This window comes from Gorilla gorilla, chromosome 6 (genome assembly GCF_029281585.2).
Source record: "Gorilla gorilla gorilla isolate KB3781 chromosome 6, NHGRI_mGorGor1-v2.1_pri, whole genome shotgun sequence".
NCBI lineage: Eukaryota > Metazoa > Chordata > Mammalia > Primates > Hominidae > Gorilla > Gorilla gorilla.
In genome coordinates this window covers 163,808,090-163,831,630 of record NC_073230.2, presented here as the reverse complement: position 1 = coordinate 163,831,630, position 23,541 = coordinate 163,808,090, and the positions used below count along the sequence as shown (strand labels likewise).

General features: G+C 41.8%; 1 protein-coding gene across 4 annotated transcripts in view; it reads left to right on the top strand.

Moving 5' to 3' along the window:
* The window catches only part of PAXIP1 (PAX interacting protein 1), a 59,276-nt gene that overhangs the window by 26,175 nt on the left and 9,560 nt on the right, over positions 1 to 23,541 (top strand). For all 4 annotated transcript variants that reach the window (XM_055392182.1, XM_063708876.1, XM_063708875.1 and 1 more), the window contains 11 exons: positions 667 to 1,296; positions 7,887 to 8,619; positions 9,112 to 9,206; positions 13,261 to 13,356; positions 14,570 to 14,707; positions 15,380 to 15,501; positions 15,951 to 16,135; positions 17,089 to 17,132; positions 19,532 to 19,602; positions 21,156 to 21,258; positions 22,375 to 22,543. In XM_055392182.1, coding sequence (XP_055248157.1) covers positions 667 to 1,296; positions 7,887 to 8,619; positions 9,112 to 9,206; positions 13,261 to 13,356; positions 14,570 to 14,707; positions 15,380 to 15,501; positions 15,951 to 16,135; positions 17,089 to 17,132; positions 19,532 to 19,602; positions 21,156 to 21,258; positions 22,375 to 22,543 — 2,386 coding nt within the window. The remainder of the gene's footprint in view (positions 1 to 666; positions 1,297 to 7,886; positions 8,620 to 9,111; positions 9,207 to 13,260; positions 13,357 to 14,569; positions 14,708 to 15,379; positions 15,502 to 15,950; positions 16,136 to 17,088; positions 17,133 to 19,531; positions 19,603 to 21,155; positions 21,259 to 22,374; positions 22,544 to 23,541) is intronic.

Sequence of the window (23,541 nt, the reverse complement as noted above, 5' to 3'; positions counted from 1 at the left end):
ATTCCCTTCCAGTCTGTTACTGCATCATTCAGCAGTGGTTTTATATTGTATTTGCATTCCGTATTTAATATCTCTTTAGAACCAAATTGTGAGCCTTGTTAGGTCAGAGACTTGTTGCATCCTTTGTGTCTCCATCCCTTAGTGCTGCTTGGCATATAGCATGAGCTCCATAAATACTGGATCTTGAATAGAGCTGTCCTATGCAAGTCAGCCAAGTCAGCCACGCTCCATGAGTGTACGTGATGCATTGACGGCACTCTGCCACGCTGTTACTTTACTAACTGTCATGGAAAACCAAGCTTCTAAATATTATCAATCAGTAAAAACTTAGGTAGCAATTATTCATTTCATAATTTTCCATAGGATTACTAGCTCTACTTTTGTACTTAAAATATCATTTTAAAAAGTTAATTTTCAGCCAAGTCTTTTAAGACTCCTACTACAGGCGTGAGACCTTCCTATGATCACTGCTGTATGGTTCCTTTTTGCTTTTGCCTCATGTCCTCTGTCTAAAAGATCAAACGTTGCTTCTGTATAAAATTGTAATAATAGTTGCTCAACATTTCAACTGCATTCCTCGCCTGAGTTTTTTCTAAAATGCGTAATTGTAGGAAATGTGATAACATTTACAGCTTTGTTTTGTGTGTGTTTCTGCTTTCCTCGTAGGAGAAATACGAATGTGCTTTAAAGCGAGCAAGTATTAAAATTGTGACTCCTGACTGGGTTCTGGATTGCGTATCAGAGAAAACCAAAAAGGACGAAGCATTTTATCATCCTCGTCTGATTATTTATGAAGAAGAGGAAGAGGAAGAGGAGGAGGAAGTAGAAAATGAGGAACAAGATTCTCAGAATGAGGGTAGTACAGATGAGAAGTCAAGCCCTGCCAGCTCTCAAGAAGGGTCTCCTTCAGGTGACCAGCAGTTTTCACCTAAATCCAACACTGAAAAATCTAAAGGGGAATTAATGTTTGATGATTCTTCAGATTCATCACCGGAAAAACAGGAGAGAAATTTAAACTGGACCCCGGCCGAAGTCCCACAGTTAGCTGCAGCAAAACGCAGGCTGCCTCAGGGAAAGGAGCCTGGGTTGATTAACTTGTGTGCCAATGTCCCACCCGTCCCAGGTAACATTTTGCCCCCTGAGGTCCGGGGTAATTTAATGGCTGCTGGACAAAACCTCCAAAGTTCTGAAAGATCAGAAATGATAGCTACCTGGAGTCCAGCTGTACGGACACTGAGGAATATTACTAATAATGCTGACATTCAGCAGATGAACCGGCCATCAAATGTAGCACATGTAAGTCACTCTTTCCGAAAAAAATGTCAGTATCGGATCTTAGAATTGGATTTCACAGTCTATTTCAATGTAGTTTATTGGTTTTGCTTTTTCAGACCAAATAACTTACAAGCAGTATTTGTGTGAGAACCTGTTTACTTGTGTGTGTGTGTGTGTGTATGTGTATATATGTATATTTCAGGGTCATTGAAAAAGAGGGTAACAGCGTATGTTAAGTTGAAGATTTAAAGCAGCTGAGTAGAACCAGGATGTCAGTGATGGAGTACTATCCGTTGAAGGGTTTCCACTCTTACTTAGTTTAAAATTAGCAATGGCAGCAAAGAGAATAATGAAGTTTACCAGCTGTACCTGATTTGCTTATAATGAACTTCATGGTAGTAAATAAATAGCACAAATTCATGCATTTGTTGAAGAAGGCTTGATTTCAGGTTACAGTTTATGTAGCATGGAGCTTATTGATACAGAGTGAATCTTAAGTTTTGTTGCTGGTTGTTTTTTTTTTTTTTTTTTTTTTTTTTTTTTTTTTTTTTTGAGATGGAGTCTCACTCTGTCGCCCAGGCTGGAGTGCAGTTGCTTGATTTCTGCGCACTGCAACCTCCACCTCCTGGGTTCAAATGATTCTCCTGCCTCAGCCTCCCAAGTAGCTGGGATCACAGGCATGTGCCACCATGCCTGGCTAATTTTTTTTTTTTTTTTTTTTTTTTTGTATTTTTAGTAGAGACAGAGTTTCACCATGTTGGCCAGCCTGGTTTTGAACTCTTGATCTCTAGTGATCCGCCCACCTCGGCCTCCCAGAATGCTGGGATTACAGGTGTGAGCCACCACGCATGGCCTTAAAAGTTTTAAGTAGATATATTTCTATTTAAGACAGAAAGAAGGTAGTTGAGGTGGTATATTGGCCACTCTGCATTTTTCTGGGCACTGGAGATAAAATTGTGACTAAGAAAACTAATTTAGGTAGAGAAGACATACAGTAAGTGGAGAAATATGAACAAAAGGACTGTTGATGGTGAAAGGTGTTTCAAAGAAAATAATCAGGGTCCCGTAATAGCAGGTGAAGGGAAGGAGGCTATTTTAGACGAGATGGTCAAGAAGGACCTCGGGCAGGAGGTGACTTAGATCAGGGTTGAATGACAAAGAGAGGCCATGTGAAGAACTGAGGGCACAGAGTTCCCAGGCAAAAGGAAGACCCAAATGGCATGAATTTGCTGAGTTCTAAGAAAAGAAAGTTAATGAAATTTGAACTTCATAAGGTGAATGAGTTCTAGGAAGGATTTAAAAGGGGCCTTGCCATATAGGGCCATAGTGAGGAGTATGGTCTTTCTTGGAAGGAAGCCACTGGGCTTTTGAGTTGGGGTGAGATGCACTCTGACAGGTATTGTGTAAACAGTGGATCTTTGAGAGGCAAGAGTGAAGCAGAGAGGCCCCTTAAGAGGACATAGAGGTGGAGTTTGAGACAGAAAAAAATGAATGGGAGGATCCAGCTTTCTGGCTTTAGCAAGTGAAGGAAGATGATGCTGTTTCAGAGATAAGGAACACTGGAAAGCTGCAGGTTTGAAGAACCTAAGTTTCTTTTCAGATATGTTGGGTTGGAGGTATCTGATCCATGCAGGGGCTGTCTGCTACGTGGTGGAACCAGAGAAAACAAGGCTGACTGAAGCTATGGAGGCAGATGTGAGGATGTGTAGTAGGTGGGGCAGAGCAAGAGGAGGGTCTGGGGCCAGGCTCTGAGGAGCCGCACCATTGAGAGCCAGCTGGGCTGTTCCATCTGATGGTGACACCCCGTCTGCCGCTTCACCTTGTTCTGGACACTTTCATTTCATAATGACAGCTCAAAGTTCCAGAAAAATGGCTCTGTAGCATATAGGAACAACCTGAAGCCGGATCCAGTATTCTCCACATCCACTTTCAGTGGAAAGGCTTGATGTTGATGAAGTGGGGAAATTCAGTATGGCATAGGTATAAGGTGATGTTGACAATGATCATTTTATTGGGTATGATAATAGCAGTGGTTTACGTAGTGTTTAGAAATGCTGTGGGACAGACAAAATCTTTGTCTCCCCTCCCCTCCACCTAAGCAGCGAGTATTAGTAGTACACGGTTCTTGGGATGATGACAGCGGTTGGCTGGCATCCAGAGTAAGATAGAGGCAAACATGCCCTTTAGATGTTAGACAGCAGACAGTTAAGATGGTGGGGGAGAAGGTGAGCAGAGAGAGAAGGTCATCGGGTTTGAGGAGAATAGAAGATTTTCAAATAGGTGATTCATAGATAGGGAAGACTTTGGGTTTCTGGCTTGAGAGGTGGATGCCTGATAAAATGCCGAGCTGGCCTTCCTCAAGTCCTGGGTGGTGACAGTGCCTTGTAGCTGAACAGCAGCTGCCCGTTAGAGAGGAGCTCTTGGGCCTGCTTTGGTGCCCACCGCTCCATGCCACCTTGTTGGGTCCCGGAGGAAAACAGGCCTGCCACTGACCATGGGTCTTGGGGGTGGTTGGGAATGTGTGGCTGAGGAAATGGGGAGAAGGCCACCAAGATGAGGAGGTCCACGAGCTGCAAGGCCAGGGATTGTCCAGGTGGGTGCCCATGAGAGCACTGGGGTCAGCCAAGTTTAGGGAAAAGGTAGATGCACAGAAGGAGCAGCTCCAGCACCGCCCAATGCTGAGGGTGCCGGCCCTGGTCCCTGCACATCCGCGTCCAGGCAGGTGGGCGGGATAAAGCCACAGGGCACAGCCTCAGCCACAGAGCAGCAAAGTGACGATCACACAGTCGTCCTGAGAGCCAGAGGATGTCATGACAGGTAGAAAGTAAAGGCCATAAAGAATGACAGGCTAGAGGCAAAGAGGATTCTAGCATTTTTGACCTCAGACATGAGAAGAGTGATGATACTGCTGAGGTGGAGGAATTGAGAAGGTGACCCAGTCCTGGCAGGAAGACTGGGACCACGCAGTGGACCTGTCCTGTCAGCAGTGGGATATGCAGGATATGGGCCGTAAAGATCTCTCTCATAGGGTTGGTGTGAGAAATCATGGATGAAGCCTCTGGCACTTCGAGAAATGGCTACTTTCTCACTTTCTTTAGGTGAGAAATTACGGACAGAAGTCATCCATTTGAAATAGGAAATTTTCTTTGCTTTTCATTTATTTGTGGTGTCAGAAAGTGTTGGTCAGTTACTGCTGGTTAGTTACTACTTATTTCTAATATATATGTTTTGGTTGTTTTTTGAGACAAGAGTCTCACTCTGTCGCCCAGGCTGGAGTGCAGTGGTGGGATTTCTGCTCACTGCAACCTGCACCTCCCTGGTTTAGGCGATTCTCTTGCCTCAGCCTCCTGAGTAGCTGGGATTACAGGTGCCCATTACCACGCCCGGCTAATGTTTGTTCATTTTTATTAGAGACGGGTTTTTGCCATGTTGGCCAGGCTGGTCTCGAACTCCTGACTTCAGGTGATCCGCCTGCCTCGGCCTCCCAAAGTGCTGGGATTATAGGTGTGAGCCACCGTGCCTGGCCTTATTATGTTTTTCAAATACAATGGATGTTGGTTTAAATATAAAGTTCCTTAAGTTTGTATTTGGATATAGAGACAAAATAATTTACTTTGAAATGGAAAGAATTGACTGCAGTAGGGAGTTTGGGCACATCTCTGCACTGGAAATTGTCCTTAGGAGACAAATTTGATATACTCAGCTGTGTGCTCTAGCGGTGGAAAACTGAGAAGGCTCCATCCATTTCTAGTGAGTGAATGGATTTGATCAGTAGTGAGAAGAATTGCGGAGATTTTCTGAGAGACTTTCAGCAATGCAAGAGAACATAAGGACATTTTACTTCTAGATGTGAAGAAAATGACTGAAACTTTAGAAATATGAGACAGATTTAGTTGAACATTAGATTGTTGGGGGGAGTGTAACTTACCATCAAAATCCTGTTTAAATTGCAAATTTATAGTGGTTAGAAGCCATGTGGTGTGTATCATACTGCTTTCTATATATGGCATTCAGTAACTCAGTATTAATGTAATGTAAATGAGGATTATGACAGTTGTGATGGAAAAATTTAAACTTGACATTCATTCAGAATTGTTTGTAGTATAGCACAATTACGTAATTGAGCAATTAAGATTCTTTTTCTTACGTTCTCCAGGACTAACATGTTTCCAGCCAGAGGCAGATCAGATGGTTGAAAAAGTGATCGGATGAATGTGGTAGGGGTTTTGGGAGGCATCTCGATGGCTGGCCTTGCAGATTTCTCCTCTCCATCCAGGCCTGCACCTCTCGCTTCCTCAAGTGGAGAAGGTTCCAGGCCAACGGCCATCTTCATTCCTAGCCAGGACTCTTGTTCTGAATCTCCATCTGTTCTTCTCCCTTAATGGGGTGGGTCAGCAGTGGATGAGGACCCATCTTAACTCAAGCCCGTAGTAGAAACAGCTGTTAAGTTGCCTTCTGTCAGCAGTGGATGGGCTGGGTCAGCAGTGGATGAGGACCCATCTTAACTCAAGCCCGTAGTAGAAACAGCTGTAAGTTGCCTCCTGTCCTACCTAGGCCTCCCTCAGCCCTCTGCGATCAGATGGAGCACTTTCTACAGGCAGCAGACCCTGCTGAGTCCTCTTGGCCAATCTGAAAAATAGGAGCCTCTGGCCTCTGTGCTGTCCTGATGTCTGCTGCTGTGTTTGTCTAGGTCCTGTGCCCGTTCCTGAGCTCCCTTACACCTGGGCTTGGCAGGTACAGAGAGGCGGGGAGCAGCATGTGGTGAATGACTGGTTCAGCCCTGTCCACCTGCAGACGGGCATTTATTTCTTTACCATCCCTCAGAGTTCCATGGGCTGTTTACATATGAGGGTGAAAAAGTAATATGTGTACAAAATTCAAAAATTCAAATGATACCAAAGGACAGAGTGAACAGTTAAACTCTCAGCCCCCCTCCCACCCCTCACTGCTGTTTACCTTCTCAAGAGGCAGCCGCTGTTTCCAGCAGTTGGCCGTGTAGGGCTCATGGCTGGTGCCCACCAGGCAGGCAGGTGCCCCACACGTGCATGCTTCTTAGCGGGTGTTTGCACAGCACCAAATGCTGCTGGGCTCCGTGGGGTGGCATGTTGTGGGGTGAATTGTCCCCTCTTCTTTTCTGGATTTTTAAAAATACTTTTAAATATGGAGATGAAACAGTTGTCTTATAATTTTGTTTAAAAGACATTTTTCTGCTTAGAGTTCCACTCAGGTGTTTCTGAAGTCTTGAATCCTTTTATAGAGATGTCTCATACATAAGGTGATTTTAAAGATGGGTGTGCCCAAGCTCTTGATTTTGACTTATTTCAATTCTAAACTCCATTATTTATTACTAAATCCAAAATCTGTTACCCTTGCAGGTCATATAACCTTTGCAATTTGGAATCTGTTTAAGTGAAAGATACATGTTAGAATATGTTTGAGATTTTGGTATAGTTCTGATATGTGTTAAATTCCTAGAATTTTATTTAAATTTTAAATGCTTTTAATAGGGTTAAAAGTTGTATGGATTGAGTTAAGTAAAATCTATTTTTACTGATTTCCATGACCATAAGAAGTTGGTTTCAAATTTTTGTTGCTTGAGCATGTTGAACAAAATTCATTGTATAATGTGTATCTCTTGTATTCAGTGCCCTATAGGATATTAAAAAAATAACTTACTCTGCTTGGTGGGCATCTGCTGGTCACCGTCCTTCTCCTACTCCTCAGCGTACACAGAACTCTCAGCTTATTCCCTGTCATTGTGAAGCAGAAAGAGCTAGAAGACAAATAGTCTGGTTTGAGTTCTTTTTTTGTAGCTTGAAATATTTTTGTGTCCCCCGTGAAGAACTCAGTCATTTTTGAGGAAGCATCATTTCCCAGCTCTAATGATGAGTCCTTAGTTGGGAGGAACATCACCATTTAAACAGCCCCGGTGGTGTCTTAGCTGGCCTCCTTTTCCATAGCATGCCAGTGCACATAGCAAGTTGACAGTGGAGCGAAAGCCTCTTGGACTCACAGCTTGGGTCATGCTGCTTTCATCTGGAAGGTGATCCACTGAGAACCTTTCTTTACTAGACTCTGGGCTGTAAGACAAGAGGAAATGGGAAGTGGCAGCTGTGGCGAGAAGGTTTGAGGTGAGGCTGAGCCTGATTACCAGATGCCTTCACCACCTGTCATTCCTCAGCGCATTCCTGGGCCAGGAGAGGGTCTGCGGAGCTGATGCAGGCGATGGGCAGTGGATTGGTGCCGCAGCACAGTGCAGGGAGCACCAAGGCTTAGCTACCAGGTGTGCACAGGACTCCCATGCCCTGCTCTGGCAAACACATCAGCCGTCTGAGTCTTTGTTACTTTAATTCGTTAGTTTACTCCATTTTACTAATGTAGTTTCAAATTTTGGTGGTCTCAATATATGAATTTACTTTACGATATTGGCGTTACAAAATAAATACAAAAGAAAATGCAGTATTGTTTTTGCAGTTTCCAGTCGTTTGCTGTGTCTACTTGGTTGAATATTGTTAATAAATAGGATATGCCATTATTCTCTTGACTAAGAAACTATCATTCATCTGTTTCAGGAACTGTTGATAATATTTCACCTAACTTTTGTTTTGTAGATCTTACAGACTCTTTCAGCACCTACGAAAAATTTAGAACAGCAGGTGAATCACAGCCAGCAGGGACATACAAATGCCAATGCAATGCTGTTTAGCCAAGTGAAAGTGACTCCAGAGACACACATGCTACAGCAGCAGCAGCAGGCCCAGCAGCAGCAGCAGCAGCACCCGGTTTTACACCTTCAGCCCCAGCAGATAATGCAGCTCCAGCAGCAGCAGCAGCAGCAGCAGCAGCAGATCTCTCAGCAACCTTACCCCCAGCAGCCGCCGCATCCATTTTCACAGCAACAGCAGCAGCAGCAGCAAGCCCATCCGCATCAGTTTTCACAGCAACAGCTACAGTTTCCACAGCAACAGTTGCATCCTCCACAGCAGCTGCATCGCCCTCAGCAGCAGCTCCAGCCCTTTCAGCAGCAGCATGCCCTGCAGCAGCAGTTCCATCAGCTGCAGCAGCACCAGCTCCAGCAGCAGCAGCTTGCCCAGCTCCAGCAGCAGCACAGCCTGCTCCAGCAGCAGCAGCAACAGCAGATTCAGCAGCAGCAGCTCCAGCGCATGCACCAGCAGCAGCAGCAGCAGCAGATGCAAAGTCAGACAGCGCCACACTTGAGTCAGACGTCACAGGCGCTGCAGCATCAGGTTCCACCTCAGCAGCCCCCGCAGCAGCAGCAGCAACAGCAGCCACCACCACCGCCTCAGCAGCATCAGCTTTTTGGACATGATCCAGCAGTGGAGAGTTAGTAATGGAGATTTTTTTCCCTCTCTCCTAAAAGTCTTGTACCCACATAAATGCTTTGAGAGTGTTTGAGTGTGGGGTGAGGATTCATATCAAAACAATTACTACAAAATAGAGAGTGTGAGTCTCATACCTAACAAAGAATATAGTTACCATGGGATAATTATGCTTTCTTTTGTACTTTGGGACATCATATCCTGAAGTGAATATTGGTGTCCCGTAGAACATCTAGGCTGCCACAGGGACTCATTCAGGGTATTTAATGGCCAGGCATGAGTTACCTTGGTTTTAGTTTTTAATGATCATTTGATGTAGACAGTTAAATAGTATCTTCGTAGCAATATTCCCTATGCACTCTGATTACTGGCAGATACGTCATGGTCAAGACTGATAAACATAACAGATTGACTTTGTGAGGCGCCACTTTTTAACTTTTGTGCAAGCATATTCATAGGGTTTTAATTTTCTTTTTCTTATGTAATTTTACTCTAGTTCCAGAAGAAGGCTTCTTATTGGGATGTGTGTTTGCAATTGCGGATTATCCAGAGCAGATGTCTGATAAGCAACTGCTGGCCACCTGGAAAAGGGTGAGATTGTGCCTGGAGGAAGGATGACTGTGTCTGAAGATGTTCTTTCTTATGTAGATGTAACTGTGTTCACTTAGCTGCATTCACTGAGCTGCACCTACACGTGTTCTGAATGTGTGACGGGCATTTTGATTAACATTCTGTGTGACCTGAGGCACAGCACTTTTCTGGGCATCAGTTTTCTCAGCTGTTAGATGAAGATGGTGGACTTTTTATTTTTTTCAGCTTGGAAATTCCAGGGGGCACTAATTATGTGTGTATAATTGGGGCAATGGAAATAAGTTCAGGGTTTTGGTGTCCTGGGAGAGGGACTATTAATTTGTATGCATCTCAGTTATTTCTCTTTCTCCAAAGGTAACTGTTAGAAAATCCTGGAATCTCTAGAACCTCAAATTCTTCCAGCCCAATTGTGAAACTGGAGTTAATTTAATTATGTATTATCATGCATGGTGGCCTTTAAAGAAAAGAAATACTTTTTCTTGCATTCCCCAAAACAAAACTGAGTCAAAAAAATTTTTTTTATAAAAACCGAGTTTAAATATGCCTCTAATATATCTTGATTGTGCTTCACTATAAACATCCCTAGTGCTTAAACCCCTGCTATGTGCCAAGCATGCTGCAAGACCTAGGGAATATGTGCGAAATCACAGAGACGGAGAAAACGGAAGAGCAGTGCGAGAGGCAGCCACACGGCTAAGCAGAGGTGGGGTGGCAGATGCAGGCTGTTGTGAGAGCCTGAGAAAGGACCTTCACCCATCGTGTTGTGGGGTGATGTGTTAAGAAAAGTCTGCTGGGAGAGGTGATTCCTGAACTGCTTATAGGATGAGTAGGAGTGAGAATTAGGGGGGAGGATTTTCCAAATAGTGCAGCACAGCCAAAGGCATGTGATTGGTGAAACTGACAGGAGGGTGCAAAGGAGGGTGCCTCAGTGGGATCCACGAGGCAGGGGTTGGGGCAGGAGCCAGGGCTGGTGTGTCTTCCGAGACCCTGTTGATGTGCCATGTGGTGAAGTTTAGATGCAGGTGAAGTGATCAGCTGTGCATTTTAAATAGTAAAGGGTTGAATCTGAGGGTGACCAGGGAGATGACTGTGTGGTTGGCTGAGGAAAGAGGCGGATGGCATGTGCCAGGGTGAGGAAGGAAGGGAGCAGTTCTGAGAAGGACAGCAGCAGAGATTTTTTAAAAGTCAGAAGTGTTCGAAGGCAGCACTGAGAAACTGTCTTGAGAAGCACAACAAAACTCAAAGATACAAAAGTTAGTGGAGAAAAGTTTGGGGTTTTTGTCTTGTTTTCAAGTTAAAAGATTTATCCAAGAGGTCTAACATTAAATAGGATCTTGGGAACAGAGAAAATGAAGGCAAGAACATTATGAAAGAAAATAGCTTTGCAACTGAAGGCCATGTGCCCTCAGGTTGAAAAGAAATGTAAGGAGAGCCATGATAAGGCAACTGGGAACATTCACAATGCTGGTAGAGAAAACTGTTTTCTCTCAAAGACAAGCTCACTGGAGGGGAAACGTGGACAGATCAAGAGTCTGGGCGATTTCGGGAGCCTCCAGTGCAGTGTGCGGGGGCCAGCAATGGAGCAGCTTCTTCCATTTTTGAGGGAAAATAATTTCCAACCTAAAATAACCTATAGAGCCTATCAGTCATAAGACTATGGAAGGAGGATATTTGTAGACTAATGGTAAAAAATGTACCTCCCTTATATTCTTTCTTAGGAAGCCACTATGCCAGCAGAGAGTGAAACATGGTAGCCAGGAAATGAGGCATTTGACTCAGAGATTGAAAGAGAGTTCCTAGGATGGAGGTAAAGGAAAACGCCAATAGATGAGAAAGTAGGTGTCGAGAGAACTAGACCTGGGACCGGAAGAGAGACTTCCAGGAGGAGCAAGCAAACGAAAACACTGGTAGATTGAGGAGAGACATGTACCGCTGACCCCTGAACAGTGTGGGGCCTAGGGGTGCTCACCCCCATGCAATCAGAGATCTATACATCACTTTTGATTCCCCAAAACCCAAATTACTAATAGCCTGGTGTTAACCAGAAGCCTTACTGATAAACAGGCAATTAACGCATATTTTGTATATGTATTACCATATTCTTACAATAAAGTAAGCTAAAGAAAAGAAAATGTTATTAAGAAAATCATAAGGAAGAGAAAATATACGTACTATTCATTAAGGGGAAGTATATCATCACAAAGGTCTTCATCCTCGTCGTCTTCACGATGAGTGGGCCTAGGAGGAGGAGGGACAGGAGGGGCTGGTCTTACTCCCTCAGGGGTGGCAGAGGTGGAAGAAAATCCAGCTATCAGTGGACCCACACAGTTCACACCTGTGTTGCTTAAGTATAGGTGATACTACATTCATTTTCTCTTGCTGTGTAACAGATTATCTCAAAACGCAGTGGCTTAAAACAATAAACATTACCTCTCAGTTTGGTCGTGGGTCAGAAATCCTGCAACAGCTTGGCAGGGCGGTTGTGGCTCAGCTATCTCCTGAGGTTGCAGTCAGGATGCCAGCGGAGGCTGCAGGAGCCCTTTCCAGGATGGTTCCGTCACATGGCTGTGGGCTGGAGGCCTCAGCTCCTCACCACAGAGGCTCTCCAGAGGGCTGGTTGTGTGTCTTCACAGCATGACAGCTGGCTCCCTTCCCCAGGGGGTGTGACCCAAGATAGAGAGAGGGAAAACCCGCAGCGTTATGGTGTCTTTTGTGACTGAGTTATGGGAGACTCCCACTGTCAATTCCACCATATTAAGTGACTAAGTCTAGACCATATTTAATGCTAGGGGAGTAAAGCTCCAACTCTTAGAGGGAGAAGTATACAGTAATTTGCAGACATATTATAGAACCACCATATGTACATTTTTTCATAGAGTTTGGGAATGAAATAGTAAAAGGTATATAGAAAACTAAGAAAAGGGCAAATTCTGGGGGGCTGGGATGAGGAAGTGATTAGCACCAGGGAAAACCAAAGTTTATACCAGAAAGGAACTCTAATCTTAGGCTGCCATATTAAGCCATGTGGCTGGGCTACATTGTGTTAAGTCACTGATGAATGATCTAAACAAGAGTCTGGATATAACCAAATCAGGAAGGCTTGAAGAATGTGTGTGTTATTGAGGGGAACAGTGTCCACAGTAGGAGGTAGATGGTTATGTAAAACTAGAGAAAAGGAACTAATATAAAGTCTGAGTTGGAATATATTAATAATTGTCAGCGGAAACAGCTTAAAGTGCTAAATGTGCTTCAGGGGAGTGAAAAGCAGGGATGGGTGAGGAACCTGTGGTTTTGTCCTGTGCCTCATTAAACTATATTTATGCTTAGCCATAGGAAAAATAAACATTCACATCTTAAAAGTAGTAAGTGAAAGAATCGGTTTTCTTAGGGGGCAGGTCTTTTTAAAGTTTATATTTCACCTAATAGGCTGTCAGATTCTCCTTTTTCCATGTACGATGTTTTGAGTTCTGAAGAATGTCCAGGGTCGTGCAGCTGTCACAGCCCGGACACAGAGCAATTCCTTCCCCCAGAAAACCAGATCTGTTTTGAGAAGAAACTGTTGGGATTTACTAATTTCATTCTGATTTGCTTTTTATTTCCCTTTTTAAGGGAGGTGGATCTGCCCACCATAGACCTTTGGCAGTATCTGAAGATCTTTAGTAGTCGCGGCTAGGGGGCTGCTGCTGCCATAGGGTGGGTAGAAGTTGGGGACACTGCCAAACATCCTCCTCTGTACAGGACAGCCCCCACTTCCCAGAACTCCCTGGTCCAGAGTGGCAGTTATACTGAGCTTGAGAAGCCCTGGAGTGCATTCCATTGTTCTTCTCTTGTTTCCTGGGAATTCAGATTAAATTTAGAGTATTGGAGTTCATTTTCATTGTATGGTGCTGGGTAGAAAAGTCCGTAAATAGAACTGTTACATGTCCTTGATACTTTGGGGAAATACATGATATAAATATATGATAGAGTCTTTTAATAGCTGCCTTATTTGAAATTGGAATTCTCCTCTATTCTGAGTGACTGATGACTGCATTGGTCGGGTCTTTGTGTGTAGATAATCCAGGCACATGGTGGCACTGTTGACCCCACGTTCACGAGTCGATGCACGCACCTTCTCTGTGAGAGTCAAGTCAGCAGCGCGTATGCACAGGTAAGGAAAATAGCCTTAGCTGCGACCAGGAGCAAGGTCTGGCATTTTTAATATGCGATCTTAAATGCTAGTGATTATTATTTTTGGAAAGAACTTTTTTCTACCTCTAAAGATAGGAAAATTGCTTCTTCCTGTGATCGAATCTTTGGTGGGATTGATACCTTTTGTGGGCACCATTGTCTTTGAGCGATGGAGAAAGAAAGGGATGTTCTCAGTTGGTGTTAAGAAAGGGCGGACAGGAGGCCGAGGTGGGCGGGTCACGAGGTCAGGCGTTTGAGACCAGCCTGACCAACCTGGTGAAATCCCGTCTCTACTAAAAATACAAAAATTAGCCAGGTGTGGTGGTGTGCAGCTCTAATCCCAGCTACTCAGGAGGCTGAGGCAGGAGAATTGCTTGAACCCGGGAGGTGGAGGTTGCAGTGAGCCAAGATTCCACCACTGCACTCCAGCCTGAGTGACACAGCGAGACTCCATCTCAAAAAAAAATAAAAGAAAGAAAGGGCGGACACTCCCTGCAATCACCATTCCAGCTGCTCTCTGTGCACGGTGAAGGGACGCAGGATTCTGTACTGGTGTGTGACTTGCACACAAGCGTGCAAAGACCAGGTCCCTTACAGAGCTTTTCTAAAACTACCGGGGTGCAGGCTTTCTCCTCAATATTACCTTCCTGTGCTCTCTGAAGTTTCATTTCTTTTCAAAAAATAATGCTTATTGTAGACAGATTATATATATATGTGACAAATGACTTCCAAGACACCCCTCTTAAAGAGGATAGCCATTCACAGGATCTGCTTTTCCTGTAAAAATGTGGAAATACTTCTGAGACTTTTTTTTGTTTTCCTGTGGTTCATCTTAGGTGGATGGTTTTTTATATTTTTTCTTAACGTGGGGCCCTCTGTCCTTATGGGGCACTTTTAACTTTGGTGGTCACACATGTTGTTTCAGTCATCACTGAAGTTATTTTTAAGGTTGTTGTAGAATTTGTTGCTTTTGTAGACTCTTGTTTGCAGATGGATAGTAACATTTTTAGGTTGTATTTCAAGTAACCAGCTACACGGTTTTAATTCGTTACTTTAATCAAGTGCTAGATGTCATGAAATTCTTTTATGGGGCTTCCAATGAAAAGGGCATTGTAGTTATACAACCTTAGAATTTTCTTTAATCCTGCAGCAGAAAAATAAAAACAACAAACCTATAATTTTATGTTTGACAGGCAATAAGAGAAAGAAAGAGATGTGTCACTGCACACTGGTTAAACACAGTCTTAAAGAAGAAGAAAATGGTACCGCCGCACCGAGCCCTTCACTTCCCAGTGGCCTTCCCACCAGGAGGAAAGCCGTGTTCACAGCATGTAAGACAGAGTCCTCGCGTTCCATTTGTTAAATCATCCTTCGACCTTGGCGAATAATCACTTGCTAGCGCTTACCTGAGGCTCCTGCGTTGGCTTCTGAGTCAGAGCTTCTCTATGTACTTTTGCCCAATTCATAAGTGCCTGCTCATAAGAAATAGCGTGTTTTCTTTTAGTTCTTTGTAACAGTCACAACTTTCTGCACATAGTAGATATTTAATGGATTCTCCAGTCTTTGACACTATTTAAAATCCAAAAATAAATCAGATGTCTTGCACCAAAGGCGGCCCCTATTGGGTTAACTAATCAATAGTTGTGGGTCCTCCCACTCAAATGATCTCAGCGTTGGGATCAGTGAGGAGAAGGAGGAGCTGGCTCGTGGTTACGTGCTTTATAACGTAACTGTTGGGATTGTCTGAGCAGTGTTGCAGTAACATAAACAAGGCATCTCATGTTCATTCTTTTTCTTCCTCCCCGTGAGGGCTATGTGTGTAACCTTTTGACCATTAATACAGTTCTGGTCTTGAAAGTTTTAGGAATGATACTACCAAATGTGTTCCATAATGCCAAAGAAATAGTGAAAAAATATGTATCAACTAAGAAGTAGAAGAAATAGTACTTGGTTTTGGTTTTTTGCTTATTTTGTGTTTACCTTATTTTCTCTTTTTTTCTTAGATTATTTCTGTGACTGGATTTGTTGATAGTGACAGAGATGACCTAAAATTAATGGCTTATTTGGCAGGTGCCAAATATACGGGTTATCTATGCCGCAGCAACACAGTCCTCATCTGTAAAGAGTAAGCAAATTTTCGAAACTGTTTTTAATCATAAATTTACACACAATATAGTGGCTATTTCAATAATTGTGCCTTTTTTAGTATGTCATAGTTTTGTGGTAGAAATTTGTGGAAATCAAAGTCTGTTAAAGTATGACAATGATATAGTAATGTTAGTAGAAATACCTAGAAAACATTTGAATTAAAGAAATTAGATGAACTAATGAAATTTGAATGAACAAAACAGGAATAGGGTAGAAGTAAGACTCCTTAGTGGTTTTGTAATTCTGTGTGAGCCTTGAGGTGTATATTTCATTACCATTCAGGGTCACCCTCAACTTTGCTAGGATATGCCTCCCACTTCTATTATGAGAAATTTTTTATTGTCTTTTGTTGGAAATAAATGTACATTTGGACAGTTGACATCTCTAACATTTAATAAATATGTTTTCTCCTCAAAAAATAAAAAGACCAACTGGTTTAAAGTATGAAAAAGCCAAAGAGTGGAGGATACCCTGTGTCAACGCCCAGTGGCTTGGCGACATTCTTCTGGGAAACTTTGAGGCACTGAGGCAGATTCAGTATAGTCGCTACACAGCATTCAGTCTGCAGGATCCATTTGCCCCTACCCAGCATTTAGTTTTAAATCTTTTGGGTAAGTGAAATTCTACATGCTGCAAATCTTACTTAAATAAAATCATTAGCATTACTTCTACCATCTTTTTATTCATACTAATTACCAGGCCTGGCTTGAGCTTTCTAATTAGTTTTTGACTTATTTCCAATTTCTTTTCTATACTCTTTCTTCTTTCTCCCCACTCTGCCCAGGATTTTTGTTGGTTGGTTTTTGTTTTTGTTTTTGTTTTGAGACAGGGTCTCGCTTTGTCACCCAGGTTGGAGTGCAGTGGTGTGATCATGACTCACTGCAGCTCGATCTCCTGGGCTCGGGTGATTTCCCTACCTCACCCTCCCAAGTAGCTGGGACTACAGGCGTGTGCCATGGTTTAGTATTTTTGTTTGCTTTTGATGAACTCTTAGAGATGGAAGGAGCGCTTGAAAGCTTTTTGATAGTCTTGCCTCTCAGGCCAGTTAATCTTTTGTCCAAATTGCTCCCTACCCTACAGAACATTCCCTGCTTTCCTAGAATTGACGTCTGTCCTCTTTGTCACTGTTGAGCTTTGACTGACTTGCTGTTACATCTTGGATGCCATCATGGCTCCTGTGATAAGGCAAGAAGGTTTGTGCCTGCTAGAAGCCAGACTATGTGAAACCCAGGCTTGGACACAGGCCTAGAAATGTGTACCCAGACAACCCACGGTGGGAGGGTGAATGCCATGGGTTTCGACACAACGTTTGCTTTGTTGTTTGCTGCCAATGGTCTTAGTGCTACTTCATCCAGACAGCATGTGAAACGAAAGCAGCAGCATGCCCTCACCTTGCCTGGAAAGCTTTCTTTAAAACTTCATTATAGTACTTACATTTATCCTTATTAAGTGTTGTCAGCTAAACCACCTGTCTGTTGAGGATGATCAGGGAAGACTTTTTCAAAAAGGCCTTTTTATTTAAACAACGTATCTATCATAAAAAATAATGTGTTTCTCTCTTTAGATGCTTGGAGAGTTCCCTTAAAAGTGTCTGCAGAGTTGTTGATGGTATGTCAAATTAATAACCTTACCTTGGCTATTACTGTATTATTAAGATGCAGTAGGGATGTATTTGTCTTCATAAATTAAAAATTATTTTAGTAACTTGTCAACATGGTAACGAATTATCTACTCCAGTAAATCCTAGGACTGATTTTTCTCTTAATTGTTAGGATATGATTGTCATTATTTTTATATATACATGTGAGGGGCTTATTAGCTTCAGAGAGCCATGTGATTGCTTATAGAGAACAGTAAAATCAAAGATGATGTCTTGTTTTTCATAGGGTTAGAAAGGCAAGAACTTTAAGAACCACTGGAAGCAATGGGTGTGTAACCTACTTGGGGCTACAGATCAGAACTTAAGGAGTCCCGGGTCTCTTGATGAGGGGAATGTTTTCATAGTGTCCTGAGTTGGGAGTCACGTCACAGGGCTGGAGGTCTCTGCTTTTCAGGATAGGCCATTCTTGAAGTGTGAGGGCCATTGGTTGTTAGTTACAAGACAAAGAGGTGCTTTCTGCATTCTCATCTGTCAAGCATGATGAGTGGAAGATCAGTTGTTTTTTCTCTTTTCCCCACATTCACGTTTACTAAGTTACAGACAGGACCACTTCAATAATTTTTCAGTTTAGACTTTGTCTGCTGTGACTTCTCACTGTTTGACTGAACATCAGCACTTTGAGAACAACAGTTTTTTTTACTGTTGGCCAGTAGTAGTGTAATGTAAAGGCTTTGGTTTATGTTCATGTTGTTATATACTAACCTTTGTTTTGAAAAACAGATTTCCATGTCATGTGCCCACCAAGTTTTCACCACATTTCTATTGTATACAGAGGTAATTTAGGGATTGTGCCACTTGAACAACTAGCTGAGGAGAATAGTTTCATGAGGATTAGCAGCTAACACCCAAGCCTGTGTTTCTGGTTATTCATCTACTGACTTACTCGTTTTCCAGATCTCATCTGGAAGCTGCTGATAATCATCCCACGTCTCTGAGGAAGCCCCTCCAAGCCACAGTCTTGTTTTCTTCTTGCTAGTGATAATGTGATCATAGATGTATTGTTTTCCTAGCTTAAACTAGTAGTTATGATTTTAATTTTAAAGACATGACCAGTTTTGACACATCAGCAAAAGCAAATATTCTCCCAGTTCTTTTAGCTGAAAGGAATTTTATGGTGGCTTTTAAGCTCACACTGGGAAAGTGGTCATCAGAGTTTTCCTCCCAAACTACATGGCTTATATTCTAAAGTTGTCAGGGGCCCCAAATGTCAGCTTCTCTTGTGGCTTTGTATCAGTAATTAAAAGCTAAAAATCTTAGAGACAAAGAGGCCCAGTTTATCCTTTTTTCCTATCCCACCATTTGTTTCTATTCTTGATACCAATGAATGACAATTTGGAGACTTAAATGCGATCTTTGGAAATAGAGTTGAGAAATTGCTTTCTTATAAAGGCTATAATAGGAAAGTAATAAACTTTCCTGCAAATTATTATAAAGCTTGATTCTCTATGTATGACAGGGCTAATAGATTTTGAATGCTTTCTGTAGATATATTTATTTTGGTTGTCTAGATATGGCAGCAATATTTAGAAAAAATAAGTTGTAGTTGAAGTAAATTAATAAGATTGAGAGTAATTCCTTCAAGTAATAAAACACCTGGGAAAGACATGGTTGGCCCACACAAGTCAAAGAACCTCTGAGTTGAAACTATGAAGGAGGAGTCAACAAGGAATAGGGTAGAATGGAGATGCTGACTGTGGTAGGGACCCCACAAGGGAATCCCATCTCCTTCCTGCTCTCTTTGTGCTTGGCATGGCTTCTGCTCCAGGGTCAGGGACTGGAGCTGGTCCTAGTGGATGTGACCATGTTGCTGAGGCAGAGTGTAGGTTTTGGTACCTTGTCTGGCTGTTGGTAGCAGTGTTGATCTGATTGTCATGTAACATCTTTTGTGAAATCTCATAGGTGAAATTTCTCTTTTAGGAATAGTCTTTTAGGGTGGAGGTGTAATTTCAATCATGTTTTCCACATTCTAAATTGGGACACAGGACAAAATATTTGAAATAAAAACCATTTTGAGAAGTTCAAGGTTGAGGGCTGCATATATATAACATGGAGGAAAAAAAGCAACAAAGATACTTTAAAGTACTGAAAGGATTTTGTGAATAAAGAGGGGAAGAAAAGAACAAAAACAAAAACGATACAGAGGTTCTCTCCGGAATATTAGCTGCTTCTCCCCACTTGCATTGTCCTAGTGATCTTTTGAGGTGAAGACTAGTTCTGATGTGGTGAAGAAGAACATGATTCTTGTATATGTTTAAGTAGTTTGATTATTTGACACATAAATCTTTTGGAAGCTACTGTATTACTTGGTAGATTGATTGAATTAAAGTCGACAATATTTTAATTGCAGAGTATAAGACTACCTCCCAAACTGAAACAGAATGAAGTAGCTAATGTCCAGCCTTCTTCCAAAAGAGCCAGGTATGAGTAATAACCTTACATTTTTTATTGCTGGCTTTCACAGGTCTGCTTTGGAAAATCGGTGGCAATTGAGGAAAGTTTCTAAAATGTTTTGCAGTAAATAGGATTTGAAAGAGTTTGCTTTTTGCTTTACAACTTTATTGGGATATATTTCATTTTAATGACATAGGCCAGTATATTTTTTATTTTAAAAAAATTCAGTCTTTTTCTTTAAGTGGCATATTATAAGAAGCCCCTTTCCAACATGTAAAACAGAAGTTGCAGTGGTGGAAGTGGGGTGGGAGGTCTAGAACCCAGCTCAGAGATAGACCGCGGAGCCCCAGGCCTCCTGGGCACGGCTGAAGAACCTGCTGTATGTGCCAAGAGAGCGTGTAGGCTGCCGAGAGAGCATGTAGGTGCCCAGAGAGCATGTAGGCTGTGGCGTCATCTTGGGTATGCTCCTTGGATCTGCCAGTTCTTGATGAGGACAAAGCAATGTTGGCCATGGTGGGAAGGAGGATCCAGACCCAAAGCCTTTGGAAGGACATGTGCAATGCACATGGCATGTTGGGTTTTGGCTTGGAGTATGCAGATTGAGATGCATATCATTTTAGTGTCATGTCGGCCAGCAGGAGTCAATAATGAAGTCCTTCCAATCATTTAATTAGAAAGGCATAGCAAATGCAGGAGCAAACCAAACAGAGCTTTTATTTTCTTCCTTGATTCTAGAAAACTCTTCTTTCCAGACTGTACATGGTGAAATATAACTGCTTGAATTGTTTTTTGCAGTTACCGGGTTCCTCATCTTTTCTCTCCCTGCTCCTCCTCTTTCCCTCTTTCCATTCCCCACTTCCAGAACACAAACTGAACTGTTGACTTTTGTAATAAAATCCTAATTATGTGATTTTTTTGAGGCTGTCATCAAATTACCACAAATACATTTTAAAATAAATTTTTATTGGACTGTCTCAGGAAATAATAAGCTGAAAAAAAGACCTAAAAAATTCATGTAAAAAACAAAAAGGCTTAATTTAAAACGTATGCTTGAGCAGAGCCACGTTTTTATAATTTGTGGTTGAAGAGGGCTAGAATGTAAAAGACACTGGAAGCTCTAGCGACACTCGTCTTGGCTGACTTGTATTGATGGTGAATGTGCAAACAAGGAATGGCCTGAGTCACACAAGGTTATCTTAAAAACTTGATAGAAAAAAATGAAGTGATAGAGCTAGCAAAATCAGTGACGTTTACAAGCAACTTTGATATTTGCTTTCTTCTGAAAGCCAATTAAAAAATTAATCAGGAGGGGATTGATGAAGAAGAAAGTATTGATCTTAACCAAAAGCGAATTTGATGCCTCCCTTGGAGGCTTCAAAGGTAGTCTTTTTTGGAAGGTGACTTTATGGAAATGGTGGAAAGAAAGGAAGGACAGATAGCTCATTGTATTTTTCCTTTAAGAATAAAAACCACATGCAGTTAAAGCTTGTTAAACTATTGAAATCCCTTGTTTTCTAAAGAAAATTTTCATTGTAAGTAAATATGAAATCACTACTATTTTATGTGTATTTCTTCCACAGAATTGAAGACGTACCACCTCCCACTAAAAAGCTAACTCCAGAAGTGACCCCTTTTGTGCTTTTCACTGGATTCGAGCCTGTCCAGGTTCAACAGTATATTAAGGTGAAATTTCATCTACTTCGTACAAGGATTTTTAGCAGTGTCCTTTTTTGTATATATTTACTTCAGATCAGCAGTTTTATTAACTTACATAGTTTAGATAGTCAGGACTATCTTGTTATAACAGTCTTTATAGTGCATATTTATGAAGTATTTTTAGTAGTATTTATAGTAATAACTAAATATTTAGTGGCTTCCTGCCCTGTTCTGTGCTATTATTTCATACTTAGATACTTGCCTTATTAGTATAGGCCAGGAACCATGTTAATAGTCACATGAACATTTGCAAGTCTCCTTCTGTGTCGTATTCATAAAGACATCCAGCATGAAGGAAAACTGTCTTTTCAAGATCTCTGATTGAAACACAGTCTATCCAAGATTAGTTTTCTTGGGTAGAGTGAGGCCAAAAAGGAGTTTGTGTATTTGTTTAGATGATAAATGGGCACAGGTTTTCAATATACTTTTTGAAATAACATCCCAAAGGATGATGGGATTTTGTTTTGTTTTGGTGAGGGAGAGGATGGTTAAGAGTATAAGTTGACCTGTATTATGGTGGATTCATACATTTTACTCCTGGTTTCCTTTTTAAGGAAAAGAAACAATTATAAATGCTAGTATTATACATTTAGAACAAATTAATTTCTCCACCTTTAAAATGTGAGGATAGTTATTAGGAGGTCGCTTTTTTATATGCTCAAGTCTTAGCCAGTTTTTATGCTATCATTTCAAAAAATGAAGATAGCAGGTAAATGTTCCTCATTAACACCAGTTTTGGCCTAGGAAGTCTTGGCTGTTTACTCTTCATTGTGAAGTGAGCTGCATCATTCTCATGTCATTTAATTTATTCATGGAGATACGTTATTGATGTTTGATGGAGAATTCATGTTTTAATCTTCATTTGTGTGGAATTGAACTACAGAAATGTAAATGATAAATTCTCCTTTTTATTTTTCTCTTGTAGTTACAGGTTTTGTTTTACCTGTCACACTGTTTTCTGTGGCTGAGAATTACAGTCATAAACCTTGTCTTTAGGTAGATATTCCTCTGTGTTACTCTGTGTCAGTGTGGCTCTGTGGATGCTGAACTTTTTCATTTCCGACCTGTGTTTGTGACCTTTAGAAGCTCTACATTCTTGGTGGAGAGGTTGCGGAGTCTGCACAGAAGTGCACACACCTCATTGCCAGCAAAGTGACTCGCACTGTGAAGTTCCTGACGGCGATTTCTGTCGTGAAGCACATAGTGACGCCAGAGTGGCTGGAAGAATGCTTCAGGTGTCAGAAGTTCATTGGTAAGGAGCAGCGCCAGTAACTTTGCTTTTAATGCCAAATAAACTTTTTTTTTTCTTGAATTCATCTCTTTTCATCCCAACAAATATTTAATTTTTAAACTATGTGATAGTTATTCATTTAAATTTATAAATTTATTTCATATCCCCAGTGATTCCTTTGATTGATGTCTTTGCATTTTACCCTAGGTGTAAAAGTTTTGGTAAATTGGACAATATTAGGGGGAAAACAACCTCTATATCCCTCTTTTTATTTTCTTGTTAGTATATTTTGTTTGGAAATCTGGCTGTAAAATGAGATTTTTCAAAGTGCAGGGAAGTATTTTTTTCTTTATTTGGAAAGAGAGCAGGTGTATGTAAATGTCCTACTCAAATACACTTTGAATATCAGTTTATATAAGGAGGGAAAGACATCTATGTCCTCTTGCCCATCTTCCATTGTTCAGAGCCCCCAAAGAGAAATTCTTTTACTAACAGGCACATTTAGAGATGGTATGTAAAGGATAGTTTTTTCTTAGATTGATACACACCTAAATGTTTTTAGAACCTTGCTAGGTATAAAATAAGTATAAATTCTAAGCAATTTTTTTTCTTCATGGAGGTTGTATAGCCAGGGCAGCTATGTGCCCTTACTGTCCTGCATAGGAATGATGTCACCCTGTGTCTGCAGGGTTGGTGTCCCCAGTGCGTCATCTAGGTCAGGCACCTCTCAGCTTCCCCAGCTGTGTCCTCCATCCTCCCCTGGGCCCTGTCTGGGTTGAAAGGTTCAGACACATGCCCCATGACAAGCTTCACTGAATTCTCAGTCGTTTTTCTCATTTGGTTTTTCTGCCCCAACCACACTGGCACTAAAACTGAGCTCCCTGGCTACTCCATCATGTAGCAATGATATTGATCACCAGCCCCTGATTTAGAGCATCCACATGCTCATTTTTCTGTGCCAGTTGTTTGCCCTATATTGACGTGTTCTCACACTTTCTCACCTATGCCTCCCTCGCCCC